Raw genomic sequence first — 14344 nt, 5'->3', positions numbered from 1 at the left:
TGTGACCAGTTTTGCTATACCTAAGGTCTAACTTTGCTTCAACTTTGAGGTGACTTGTATTATGATTGGGTGCTATATATTAAATATATATCACATCATTGCTCTACCTCACGGTCTAACTTCAACCGTGAGGCAGTCGGAGTCCATGGACATTTTTAAGGTGAGACTGAAAACCCATTTTTATTATTTCTTATGAATAGTTTTTTTTAAATCTGTTTTATTCTTTTACTTCTGTTTTTAATTATGTATTTGAAGTTTTTATTCATTTTTAATTATTTATTTAAATTTGATGTTGAATTGTTTTGTGTGAGGTGCCTTGAGACGGCTTTTGCTGTGATTTGGTGCATTATAAGCTAATTAAATTGGATTTGAATTAACATACGGGGAAGCTAGTATTGTGGATCACACCTTTACTGTTCTTATAGATCTCCAGGACTCCTGAAAAGTTGTCACCTGTTTCTGGCATTTAGACTAAAGGGCCTTTCACACTGAATGCGTCAGAAGCGTCAAAAATCGGTCTAAAAAAGCTTAGTATTCAATGAGACGCGTTGCTTTTTAGATGATGTCAGAAGCGTCGCGTCAAAAGCTGAGCTAAACCGACGCTTCTGACGAAGAGCGCTCATTGGTGCTTGTCGGCAGGCTGGACGCGGGTCAAAGTTCAATCCAATCCAACTTTCGACACTCTGAGCCAGGGGTGGGCAACCTGTTCCAGAAAGAGCCATGAGGGTGCAGGTTTTTCTTTGCAGCCACTGACTCCACCAGGTGATTTTACTGATTAATATCACTTTGAGCAGATGGAATCAGTTAATCAGTGAAATCACCTGGTGGAGTCAGTGGCTGCAAAGAAAACCTGCACCCTCATGGCTCTTTGTGGAACAGGTTGCCCACCCCTGCTCTGAGCTGTGACGTACCCTCGCGTTGTCCAGTAGGAACGACGTGTCGGGCCAAAACACGGAAGACTCTTGGCAGAAACCACTGATCTCTACAAAATGGATCGGTGCAGAAACCACTGATCTATACAAAAGGGATTGGTGCAGAAACCACTGATCTATACAAAAGGGATTGGTGCAGAAACCACTGATCTGTACAAAACATTAACGTGTGACAGGACTGCTCATTTATAGAGCAGTTTTCTAAAGAAAAATAATTGGAAATGTTTTTTTGTTGTTTGTTACCTCAAAATTTCTGATTACTGTTAAAAAAAAAAAAGTTTAGAACACTTGTAATTAAAACAGCTAAATAAATCAATAATGGTTCTTTAGAAACCTTTCATCTGTAAATTAAAACCACCTGTTATTTCAGATTAGATAATTTCTTGTTTAACATAAGGAACCTTGGACATTTATTTTTAGACAAATAAAATAACATGGAAACTTGTACATTTTTTTAAGTCAGGTAGATTACTTATATCTCATTTCAACCAGAATAACAGACACTAAATAAATACAAATGTTTATTACAAATGCAACAGGAAATAATTTAACAATGACTGCAGTGAGATTGTAAGTAGGATTTCTGTGACATAAACCTCATGATGATTTTTTTTTATAGTCATTTAAACTTTAATCAAAATATGGAATTGCCTTTAATGTTATTAGGACAGTGTCATTTATAAAATATGAATTTGAGCACAATAAGTGGAGAGCTTCTACTTGTGCAAATGTCTTTTGACTTTGATTCGTGGACATTTTTAATGATCCGTTTCATTTATTGTTGATGAAGGTCTCTTCTGCAGCTTTGAACTCTGGTGGTGTTGCTGAAGACACTTTTGTCCTATTTTGAAGAGCAGAGATGTTTTCTTTCGATTGGACTTCGTGGTGTATCAGCTCATCAATGGAAGTTTGGTTGTCTGCACAGCAAATGTTCCTGATTGGGACAAATAAAAATATCTCTTTAAATGTAAAGAAACACTAAACAGTTCATATATTTAAAAAAAAAAAAAAAAAAAAAAATTTAAAGTTGAGGCTTTTGTGGGGTGTCTGAAAAAGCTGTAGCTTTATTTGGTAAAAATAAGAAAGACTGAACCATCTATAAATTAAAGCGTTCACTCAAATCAACTGTGGCTAAAAAGCTAAGCTAACATTAGCTCATCAATAAACTGTCACAGCAGTGCAGAAACGTCATGTTTTATTTTATCCTCACCTCGATAAAGCTGCAGAACTAACCTCCGTTGGGCAAACTGGGACTTCGAATATATCCAAAAAATGGGAGATTTTGGACTGAGTGGGTTTGCTCCATCACCCCGGCTGCCTGCCTCAGTCTGCCCAGGAATGATGCCTGAAGGCCGGCTTCTCCGTGCGGGTCGGCCTGCTGTCGCGGTTTGATCGATATCCCACCAAGGTCGTCAGTCCTCCCTCGGTCGGCGTCACTCCCGAAAAGTAGCTGAAAAAAGCTTCTTCCAGTAGGGTGATGGGAGAATCGTTCTACTGCTGTTTTTTAAAGATTTTTTGTGGTTCAGGTGACCCAAATTCAAGATGGCGATCGCTGAACTTTTTTCAGGTTGTGGAAACAGCCAGAGTGTGACGTACCTGCAATCTCCGCCCCCTTGCCGCTTCCAAAGCGACGCGTCTGACATCATGACGTGTTGGAAACGCATCGGCCTGGTGTTATGATGCGTTGGGGGCGTTTAAAGCATCGTCACTGAAGGTTGCAGTGTGAAAGACCCTTAAATCTGCAGATCCATTGCCGTGTTGCTTTTTAACACCTGCATAATAGAAAGGATCTGGTTTATTCTGAGATGGGTCAAAATCAAGGCAAGGTGCTGGTTTTGGAGAAGCTTCTTTGCACCTAAATCGTATTGCATGAAAACAAAACTTTAATGCTGTGTAACTGCCAGTCTTCTGTGTTCAATAGACGTATTGCTTATTGCATACTACATCTAGAGGTCTTCACATTTAACTTCTTTGCCCAACGCTTAGAGGATTTTTTGCCCTCCACGTTTTCAGAGTATTTCTTAACACACGTTTTTTCCAGAATTCCACGTGTTCAGCCTTCACTGGACGAACGACTCTTCCCACACAGCCTGGCGTCGCTGCAGTTTATAGTGTGAGTCATTGCATGTGAATCATTTTCAGCAAGGACACAGATGTTTGTATATCTTTGTATATGTATGCAGTGCTGCATACAAACAAATGGCATGTGTATAAGTAATTCATAAACATGTTCTTATATTTTTCTATATGACACCTAACTAGATTATCATTTGATTGGTGGATGTACTCGTATGTCATTACATGACTGACATCATATACTATGCATTTTGTTTCTATTTGCTGTGTATTTTTTTCCTATATGTGTACTTTATTTAATATGAAAGCTAAATCCAGTATGCCATAAGGTGCAATGCTTGTGGGGACATCTTTAGCAGTCACAGACATGCTATCAGATAAAGAATGGGAAAGGTTACTGTCATAACTTTTTGCTGATTTTAGGTAAGTCTATGTGTCCTCGGGGCTGCATAACCTCTGTTTGTGATCGGATTTCCGTCAAAATGTGTTTCCATGTTCCGTTTATTTTGATATATAAATCTGCAGGTTTTCCCCAGACTATAGAATCCAGCGCCGCGCTGCTGAGTGGCATCATCTCGCGATGTTTAGCGAGAGACTTGGTGGGAATCTGACCTCAATGCAAACCCATTTTATGCAGGGAAATTTCACATTAACAACTTCAGCTCTTTATTTGATCTTGTTTACATCCAGACAACAGAAACCACAACAAAACAAAACCATTAAACGAAGTGAGATGATCAGATGATTGCTTTTTTTGTTTCGTCTTTTCAGTGACCACAGTGTGCGGGGCGTTGCAATCGCCGGTCTGTCCGGGGAGGGGGCACGCTGGTGCCAAGCCGTCGCGGAAGCCGAGACCGTTGCTCGGCAGACTAGATCAACACTGTCTACCGCAGTATAGACCAGGGGCCTGTAATATGAAGCAGGGTTACTGGCTTATCAGGGTAACTTCGGGAGTAAGTTGATGACGTGTGGAGTAACTTCCCGGTTAACCCGTACTACGAAAGGTGGATAGGTTTTGATCGAGGTATGCTGCCATGGCAATTTACGCTGCGTGCCAAACCTGCTCCGAGCAGGTTATGTTCTAGGTTAGCTTGAGGGTTTCGCTCAACCACTCCCTTTATAAGTACCACCCATCCACCGTCAATCACTCCGAAGACAATGCTGGCCTACCTGGATGATCCGTTTGATATTGGGGCACAAATTGTGAGGGGCTCTCGTCGCAGGGTGAGAGTTTTTAAAGACCGCCAGAATCCGCTGACATACCCGGACGATATTCTCCATGAAAGATATAGATTCTCAGCCGAGGGAATTCGTTATCTTTGTCAGCTGATCGGGTCAGACATCTGTAACATCACCCATCGTAGCAATGCCTTGACGATCGAGCAGATAATGTGCCTTGCGCTTAGATATTTTGCCAGTGGACAATTTATGTATTCCATCGGTGATGCTGAACATCTGAGCAAGAATACTGTATGTCGTATGATTCGCAAGGTAGTACTTGCTCTATCTAAACTGTTGGATGCATTTGTCGTTTTCCCTGGCCATTTATCTGCAATGCAAATCAAAGAAGGGTTTATGCAATGGCGGGTAATTACTAATATCAAAATAGGTCTAATGCATGTCCATTAATTAGGCGAAGTGGGGCTGATCAATAACAATTTCTCCTAGGTTTCCCAAGAGTAATAGGAGCCATTGATTGCACGCAAATCCCAATCAGTGCACCCCTGGGAGAGCACGAGGGCAATTAAGTCAATCGCAAATCTTTTCACAGTATCAATGTGCAGGTATAGCCGTTCTATTCGGCCTATTTCATATACCCATTATCGTGTAGTCCACTCTAAGCTCACCTTCTTTTCACTTATTTCAGCCACATAAGGGTTGCTTTGGTTTGGGTGATTTTTCTAAATATTCTAATATACAATTACTATAATTACATATTTCACATTCTTTTTCTCCCCACATAGGGCTGTCCTGTTGGATAACCTTCATGCCAAAGTGATATATATGTAACTATGTTAACAGAATGACCATTAATGGCTTTAAATCCTTAGATAGGTAGCCTATTTAGGAAACATTAAATTAACCTAACATCTATTAGTAGGCCTATGCCCACTTCTGAATCGTGTTGCATCTGGGCGTAATTAATGAAAGAAGGTCATTATTTTACACATATCAGACATTCCACAGGTTTATCATCTGTAACAGATTTGGAGAACAATTGAATTGTACTTACGCATTTACCCGATCAGCAATACGTTGCCAACAAGCCTGTCTTGCTTTATTGGCAGATGACGTGTTCAGTTTCCCCCCTTAACGTTAATTTAATTCCTCGTACCTCCGCATAATAATCATGCATTCTTCTTCGTAAAGTAAGGTGACCGCGCCATCATTGAAAAATGGTGACGTGCGCTGCACCCTGCCCTTTTATGTGAACGCGCACAAACTCCAATTAGGTTAACACAGGTTCAACAAATCATCTTAATCAGTGTTGTAGTACCGATTAACACCACTTGAGAACACCAGGTTTTGTCAACCCCGGTTTAAGAAGTTAACCCTGGGTTACATCTGAGTAAGTTAACCCCGCTTCGTAGTACAGGCCCCAGGTCAGAGGCTAACAACAATGCTGCAGCCACTGTGACAAAAAACAGGGAAGCTTTTATGAAGAAAACAGCAGAACGGAAATTTAAATTCTTGAGGTACCGAGACATACGTTCATTCTTTGAGATTTTGGTGCTGGATAGTGGCGTGCATAATTTCATTCTTCAGTGTTTTAAAGGACATGTCGCACCAAAATCATAATATTTCCAAGTGTTTCCGACAGTGTTTATGTAACTTTGAGGAAAAACTTCCAAGGCGCGCTTGAATGGAATGTAGCTGCTAACATTAAGAACAGAGCCACAGATTAATTGCAAAGTTTCCATCAGTGTGATGTGGTGTTATGGTGACTCACTTTAAGTTAATTTTTATGATGTCACAGTAAAAGCAGCAGTCAGTCTCCACTGTGAGAAAACTTAGTGCGCGGTGCACATCCATCATGAACACAGCCTGTTAAAAACAGTCTGCTAGAGGCTCAGCTTTGTGCACGCTTATAGTGCTGTCATTGATATACTGTGAAAAATCTAAGAATACGTCTGTGTGATCAGCAGCCTGAAAAACAGCGGAGAGGTGCGCGTTCACAGCAGCAGTAAAATAGCATCAGCAGTGTCGGCACACGTTAGGATCCAAATCTGACAGACTGAAAAAGTTAAGAGTTTTGGGGTGAAGTGTGTCATTTCCTCTCTGTGCATTCTCTGTAAGTCCAAGCCACCACTTTTGACGTAGCAGCGTTCGTTTCACTGTTGTCTGTCAGCCATGATGTTTCTGCTTTTCCTAAAATGTACATAACATGCCGAGAAATGACGTTTTCTAGACATGCACCCGCTGACTAGTGGAGCGAGAGGAATAATTAGCAATAAAATACATCAGTGACCACTAATTATTTGCATTTGCTTGGATAGACTTAAAGTCATGAACACTTTGATGTTGTTTTGCTAACCGGGACATTAAATACATGCAACATGTCTGTTTTGTACTTGTTTGTGGCTCTTTTTTGGATCTAAGGACAATTTTGGGGTTATTTTTCTATTCCATTTTTCTATTATTCTTGCAAGAAGGAAGGCATAAGTATTTGTTAGTCTGTACGGTACATGCAAGGTTGTTTTTTTTAATGGAACTACATTATGATGGGGTGGGATGTTTTGTCTGATGTGAGCAAAATCTGTTATATCGGTCTTTATTACTTGGAAAACCATACAAAAGCATTGGGACTTTGCTTTGTCCGGTGAGTGCGAGTAAACGTTTTATACAGTGATGGCGTTGGCGAGTTTTACTGTATACCCCCAAAATTATTGTATTGATTAGTTGAAACAGATACTATACATTTCCAGAAGTGTGTCTTAGATGTTGGAATTACAGGCAAGCGTGCATGAAGGCAGGCTAGGCGACTGTTGCTATTGTAGGTTGTTTTATGATCTGTTGTAACTACAGTGCTGCAAATAATGCAGCTTTCTTGAGGTTTTGTAGCGCTGAGTGATTACTTTAAAGGGTTAAGCTGCAGTAATGACGACAACGGTGGGAAATAATCCACTCTATGCAGGGGATGGCAGAGTGAGCACTTCATTTTCCCTTCACGTACAGCCCCTATACAGTCACTTCTTTTCTCCCCTCCCCCTATCCCTCACACTGTATGGTCTCAGATACCAGTGCAGGCTCCTCCCCTGGCAACTGGAGCTAGATTAGTTTGCTTTATCCCAGGTCATCTGAGGAAAATGGGCCACGCAGAGAAGATCGACAGTTGTACAACACATGGATACTGTAAAAGCTGTTTAAAAAATTAAATAAAGTGGTGGGCGAGGGGTGGCGTATAGAGATGTTTATTTTTAGATACAAGTGTCGGTAAGCATCTTAAAGAGCAATGATGTGTAGAGCGGTTTAAAAAAAACATGCCGTGGAGAGAAAAGGTGAGTTTCCCAGCTTCCCAGGCTCTCTCCTGCTTCTTTTCTGCAGCATCTTCCATCAGTCCCTGGTGCATCAGGCCTGCTGTTGCAACAAGCATCACCTGCAGCACCGTCAGCCCATAGCTGCAGCAGCCATGGCCTTCGCTGCTGCAGTCCAAAGAGCTGACTTGCATTTCATCCTTGCAGATAGTTTTGACACTGGAGTTGCTGCGATATCTACCCTGAAACCTCCCGTGCACATTGACGTTTGTTTAGTGCATCTCTGTTGAACCTGCTGGACCAAATAAAGTCCATCACACGAGGTGTAAATGTGATTATTTGAGGCAGTTTTATCATACGCCCATTTTTACAGCATGAGTTGGCGCAGCTGCCTGCAACACGGGGTGTCGTCCCGCCCCGGCAGCTATCGCGTGGACAGCAAAGGTCTTCACCTACACTTACAAGGACTTGTGGTTAAGTTTGGAGGGTTCATTTTCATTCCTCAGCAGGTGGGAGGATGTTTTCCTGAGTGCAGCCACTGCTCTTCCCTTCATCAGTGTGTATGTGCGTGCACAGCAGTCTGAGTTAATATTTGACTTTGTGTCTGATCGCATTGTTTTTTTTTTGTTTGTTTTTTTGTTTTTTCTCTCTTTCTATGATGCAGGTACCCAGGCACGCTGGTCCTCCTTACACTGCTCATGACATCACAAAGGGACACCCTAGCTTGGCAGGCACGCCGCCTGGTCATGCCCACTCCCCGGCGCTCTCTCAGGTATCAGTACCCACAGCTTCCCCGTATCGCTACCCTAAGGGCTGGGAGGCAGGCGGAGGGGTGAGTTGATCACTGTGTCTGACGTAATGCTGTCTGTGTCACAATACTGTTTGTCTGCTCCGTTGTCATGAACCTGTCAAACTGTAAATGATCCCTTTTCAGTGTTGTCATATCAATTCAGGCTCACTCATATGAATAAAGCATTGTGTATTTATCATTTACACCTTTTTTCCTATTCCTATGTCATTTTTGAGTTACTCATTTTGAAGATGATGCTGTGATTATCACACAGTACTGTCTGTCCATATTGCCCCCGTAACCTTTTCATTTTTAGTCCTGTTTTTCTTCTCTTTCTTCTTTTCTTTTTACTCCTGTTTCTGTCCTGTGCACATTGTTAAAGCAGATCAGGTTCTCTGATTAAAATGGGGATTTACACTGTAATACAACAATTTCACTTTATTGCTGCAGTTGTATATTTAGTAATTAAAAACATCCAAGTTCTTTAATCCTGTTGTGGTTCATAGAGGTGAGCACATTAGTCACACAGAAAGCAGCCATACACAAACCAGCATTTTTGCATTTCAGTGACTTTGTATGTTTTTAAGGGAAAAGTGTGGAAGAGAAAACCAGTAAAATAAGGGAAGAAGATGTAAATTCATTAAAAATCCGTTCAGCTTCAACTCCATCACCTTAAAATTGTTAATGCTAACTTCTTGTTTGGTTTTAGTTAATTTATTGTAGGGCTGCAGCTGTGGGTTTGTTTGTGTTGAATGTGATTCATCTGTTAAGACTTTGTGCTTTTCTAAAGATTCTGTTTCTAATGTCCATCATAAATGTTTTCATATCAAAACAACTACAACTTGGTCCTCTTTGCTAATGTAAATCCATGGTGGTAATGTCATTAAATTAATATCACTTTAATATTGCCTAACATTTTTTGCAAACAGAAACTGCATCATTACCATCTCATGTTGGGAAGTTCTTTGGAAACGGAATATTCCCAAAATAGATTATTTCATAAGTGACAAAGCACACGAATGGACAGCGGCCCAAACGATGAGAACTGATTAAATTTTGCTATTTACTCTCTAGTGTAAGGCTGAGCATATCTGCTGGGTTTGTTGTTGTTGTTTTTTATTCCCCCCCCACACACGCACATCAACATTTCAAGTATCCCACATGTAGAGAAAGTTTATTTATTATTTAATTTTATTTTAAATTTTTTGTGGTTTTAAACAATTGAGTTCACTAACAAGACATCTGGGCTCATTTCCATAAAAGTGGCCATTTTCCTACATACTCATATAAGCATGGGGCCAGAAATTTGACCTTGACCCCTGGCGGTGATCATTGACTGATCCTAATCAAAACTGCATCACTTCTTCCTATCCATTGGCCAAATGTACCTGCCAAGTTTGATCAGAATAAGATTAGGTGTTCTGCAGATATCTTGCTAAAGTACATACAGGCATACTTGCGTAGACACCAAGGCATGGCGTACACCTCTGGCAGCATCACCTAAAAGTATAAGGAAAAAAAACAAAACACCATACATGCAGAAGTCCGTGGATAGACATGGGTATCTTCCACATTTGAACAAAACAAAACAGGGTGCCTTTTTTATTCTGGTCATCTGCCAACTCATCTGTCACTCTACCAGGGGTGTAGCTAGATGGGGCTCAAATGCTGTTGAATTACTCAGTACGTTGGACTATAATGTGAGCTTTTAAACATTTTTAAGTCTGTGTGATTGTGTCTCTCCTTTTTCACCAAATATGTATGATTTTTTTCTGATTAAAAGGTAATTACTCTTATTTCATTTCTGAATTTTGCATTGAATTTGCCCATGTTGTGATACATAGCCTTTTTTTTTTTACGTTGTCAGAGTTGCTTAGGGGTACATTGTGATTTGAGTAGAACCTGAGGAGCAACTTTCTTTTCTAGTTGCGAGTTTGACAGAATCCATATGTACGTGATGAAGATGGAATGAAACGGTAACAAACTGGAGCAGCTGGGTAATTAAGAATGACAAAAGCTGCTGATATGCCTGACTACCTTTCTGGTCTCTGTCATAAACATATTGACTGTGTGACTCAGTCTTCCTGAAACAATGTGACCACCCTTGCGAGAAGTCTCGTTCCTCTTTTCCATCATAGCCTAGTGGCCCACTGCCTCATCCTGAAGCAGGTCTAATCTATCAGCAGTCTTCTATTAATAGCACCGTCAGCCAACACAAACTTAAACCATCACAGCCGTACCGGCAAGGTTGAGAAAGAGTAAGCAGCTCTATTTCCATAAACATCTGTGCTGCATTACGTAATGGGCAAGCCCCAGCCTCCAGTCCTTTTGAAGAAGCCAAGGGAGGCGTGAGAAATCTTGCACTTCCATGAATGCCACTCTGGTTCCAAAGCGAGTTGCTCCACATAGACCTCCATGTTAAAATCCCTAACGTTAGAGCAGAAATAAACACTTACATCCTGGTACAACAAACAACAAAAAAACTTTTGGTCTTCATGACAACTGTAGGTAGGATAATATTTTAAATTTTTTAAGTCTTGAAATTATTTTTAGTTATGGCCGGAGTCACTTTGATTGACAGCTTCTATGTGCTGGGGAGTTGAGTCCACAACCCTGCTAATAGTAGCTGCTAGTTGTTCTGGCCCAAACGTCTCCTATCTAATCATTTTATTACACATATCTGACTTAATGGTGTTTGCTGTGCAGCTAATTGGAGTAACAGAGTATTTGAGAAGTCTGTCCTTCAGTTTATCTATCAATTTAGAAATTTTCATGTAGCACTGTTAGCAGGTATCGGTAGCGACGGGACATTACCTCCACTGTTACCTCCATGGGTACTCCGTCAATCAGCCAGTCATAATTTTTAATATCCGCACCCAAGCCACCCTTCAGGAAAAGCACGGCAGAGTCCATGAAAATAAACAACCAGGGTTAGCCTGTTAGCTTTAGCTTGTTTGGTAACTATGAGATGGGGAGCTTGTTTGGTCTTCATTTGTCCTGCCAAGGTCTTGCCCATACTCCACCTGTTTACCCATTTATAGGTTGGCCCGGAGCGGTGACACCCAGAGCTGCACTATTTGAGCTTCCAAACCGCGCTTTAGAAAACTGATGGGTGGCTTCACAGAGGGTTTGTCCAGTAGATACAGTCTATAATAATAAATTACGACACAAAGGAAGGCAAGAGTCTGTCTTTGAGGGACATGGGTATGTGTCTTCAGTACATACTTCATGGTCTGAAACCTTTTCCGAGGTGAAATATGGGGTTTAGCTTGTATGATGGTTATTATTTTTTTGGAGCGTCTCACTGTTGACATGTCTCTGTCCATCTTTCCATTTGTTTAATAGACTCCGTACAACCCTGGGCAGAATGCTGGCTCCGCCTCTTTAGTGTATTCTGCACAGACACAGCCAATGAATGCACAGCCTCAAACTCGCCCGGTGAGTGTTTATTCATTTAGTCACAGGTTAAAAGTTTACAGCATGTCTGCTTCAGAAAACTCAAAACAGTTTGCGGTTTATGGTTACCGTTGTGGACAGTCAGCTTTTTATCGAGGCACCTTGTGTGCAGAAGCTGAAAAGAGCTGCTCATCTGTTGACTGGCCTTAATCTGCTTACCACCAGCTGTATTTATTTAATGAGGTTTTCCTGTAGACTTGTCGTGATGAGCGGTGTCACTCCTGGCACATCTTGTCGGAGGCTCCATTGGAATTTTTTTTTTCCTCCCTTCCATTTGTGCCAAATATTTACGACTGTCTTGCTTCTGTCAGAGAAACCAAGTACATTCAGCCAGCCAGCGCTTCCTTTTTTATGTTTCGCCTACCATTTTACCAGCCCATTGGCTGTGTCTGAACATTTCACAAAATGAACTTTCACAGTAGAAAAATAAGAGCTGCTTCACCACAGATGAAAATGCATAAAGCCAGTGTTGATAAATCACATTTTCCTGAATGCGCGTCATAGTAACAGCTTGCTGCCTTCAGAGCCACGGCTGCTGCAGTCAGCACAGTAATGGCTTTATTTTGAAAGGGCACCGCCGTAATTTACGGCCCACAGGTTAACATTGACAGAATAATGGGGCTGATCTCATGTTAAAGTTTTATTAAAACCTTACTTTTAGTTTTAGCATCTGTTGTCTGGAAGTGATTTGTATCATTGTATGTCCAAAACTGATTCTGTCACATGTATGACATGATAAGAGTGAGGCCTTAAAGGACGAGATCTGACAGTTACTTGTTATATCCACTGATTTACCAAGAAATGAGACTGAATCAAGGTAAGCGCTGAGACGGACACCCAGACATCAACAGTTTGACTTCCTGTTCCTGACCACCAGGCTAATGAGACACTATGAGGGGAAGTGCTTGTCAAGGTGAATAATTAACTCTATTACCTCCTAAAAAAAAAAAAATGATACATGCACAATGCACAATGATAGCACACTTATGGGTAAATCTTTGTTCAGTGTGTAAAGAAAATGGGTATTTGTGATATTTGTGTTTCAGTAGAACTACAGAGGATTACTTACAACCCCAATTCCATTGAAGTTGGGACGTTGTGTAAAATGTGAATAAAAACAGAATACATGATTTGCAAATCCTCTTCAACCTATATTCAATTGAATACACCACAAAGACAAGATATTTAATGTTCAGATTGATAAATGTTATTGTTTTTGTGCAAATATTTGTTCATTTTGAAATGGATGCCTGCAACACCGGTTCCAAAAAGCTGAGACAGTGGTATGTTACCTCTGTGTCCACTTCACCTTTCCTCCTAACAACACTCAATAAGCGTTTGGGAACTGAGGACACTAATTGTTGAAGCTTTATGCGCCACAAATTTTCAGTGGGCGACAGGTCTGGACTGCAGCAGGCCAGTCTAGTACCTGCACCTCTTTTTACTACGAAGCCACGCTGTTGTTGAGTGTTGTTAGAAGGAAAGATGATGTAACACAGTGGTAAACGTTCCACTGTCCCAGCTTTTTTGAAACGTGTTGCAGGTATCCATTTCAAAATGAGCAAATATTTGCACAAAAACAATACATTTTATAATTTTGAACATTAAATATCTTGTCTTTGTAGTGTATTCAATTGAATATACAGTAATGTTCAGAATAATAGTAGTGCTATGTAACTAAAAGATTAATATCCAGGTTTTGAGTATATTTCTTATTGTTACATGGGAAACAAGGTACCAGTAGATTTAGTAGATTCTCACAAATCCAACAAAACTAAGCATTCATGATATGCACACTCTTAAGGCTATGAAATTGGGCTATTAGTAAAAAAAAAAAAAAAAAAAAAGTAGAAAAGGCGGTGTTCACAATAATAGTATGGCATTCAGTCAGTGAGTTTGTCGATTTTGAGGAACAAACAGGTGTGACTCAGGTGTCCCCTATTTAAGGATGAAGCCAGCACCTGTTGAAAATGCTTTTCCCTCTTTGAAAGCCTGAGGAAAAATGGGATGTTCAAGACATTGTTCAGAAGAACAGCGTAGTTTGATTAAAAGTTGATTGAGAGGGGAAAACACATACGCAGGTGCAAAAAAATTATAGGGCTGTTCATTTACATTGATCTCCAAGGCTTTAAAATGGACAAAAAAAAAAAACCAAAGAGGCGTGGAGAAAAACGGAAAACAACCATCAAAATGGATAGAAGAATAACCAGAATGGCAAAGGCTCACCCATTGATCAGCTCCAGGATGATCAAAGACAGTCTGGAGTTACCTGTAAGTGCTGTGACAGTTAGAAGACGCCTGTGTGAAGCTAATTTATTTGCAAGAATCCCCCGCAAAGTCCCTCTGTTAAATAAAAGACGTGCAGAAGAGGTTACAATTTGCCAAAGATCACATCAACTGGCCTAAAGAGAAATGGAGTAATATTTGTGGACTGATGAGAGTAAAATTGTTCTTTTTGGCTCCAAGACAGTTTGTGAGATGACCCCCAAACTCTGAATTCAAGCCACAGTTCACAGTGAAGACAGTGAAGTATGGTGGGGCAAGCATCATGATATGGGCATGTTTCTCCTACTATGGTGTTACGCCTATATATCGCATACCAGGTATCATGGATC

The 14344-nt window shown here is 40.6% G+C and overlaps 1 protein-coding gene across 1 annotated transcript in view; it reads left to right on the top strand.

The window, feature by feature from the left end:
* The window catches only part of eif4g3a (eukaryotic translation initiation factor 4 gamma, 3a), a 163928-nt gene that overhangs the window by 45157 nt on the left and 104427 nt on the right, over positions 1-14344 (top strand). Inside the window, 4 exon segments of the mRNA XM_034165858.1 lie at positions 2974-3022; positions 3025-3045; positions 8148-8315; positions 11619-11711. Coding sequence (XP_034021749.1) covers positions 2974-3022; positions 3025-3045; positions 8148-8315; positions 11619-11711 — 331 coding nt within the window.

The sequence above is a fragment of the Thalassophryne amazonica genome, chromosome 3 (assembly GCF_902500255.1).
Source record: "Thalassophryne amazonica chromosome 3, fThaAma1.1, whole genome shotgun sequence".
NCBI classification, from domain to species: Eukaryota; Metazoa; Chordata; class Actinopteri; order Batrachoidiformes; family Batrachoididae; genus Thalassophryne; species Thalassophryne amazonica.
Note: the sequence above shows the minus strand (reverse complement) of the source record. Positions and strands in the feature narration are given on the sequence as shown.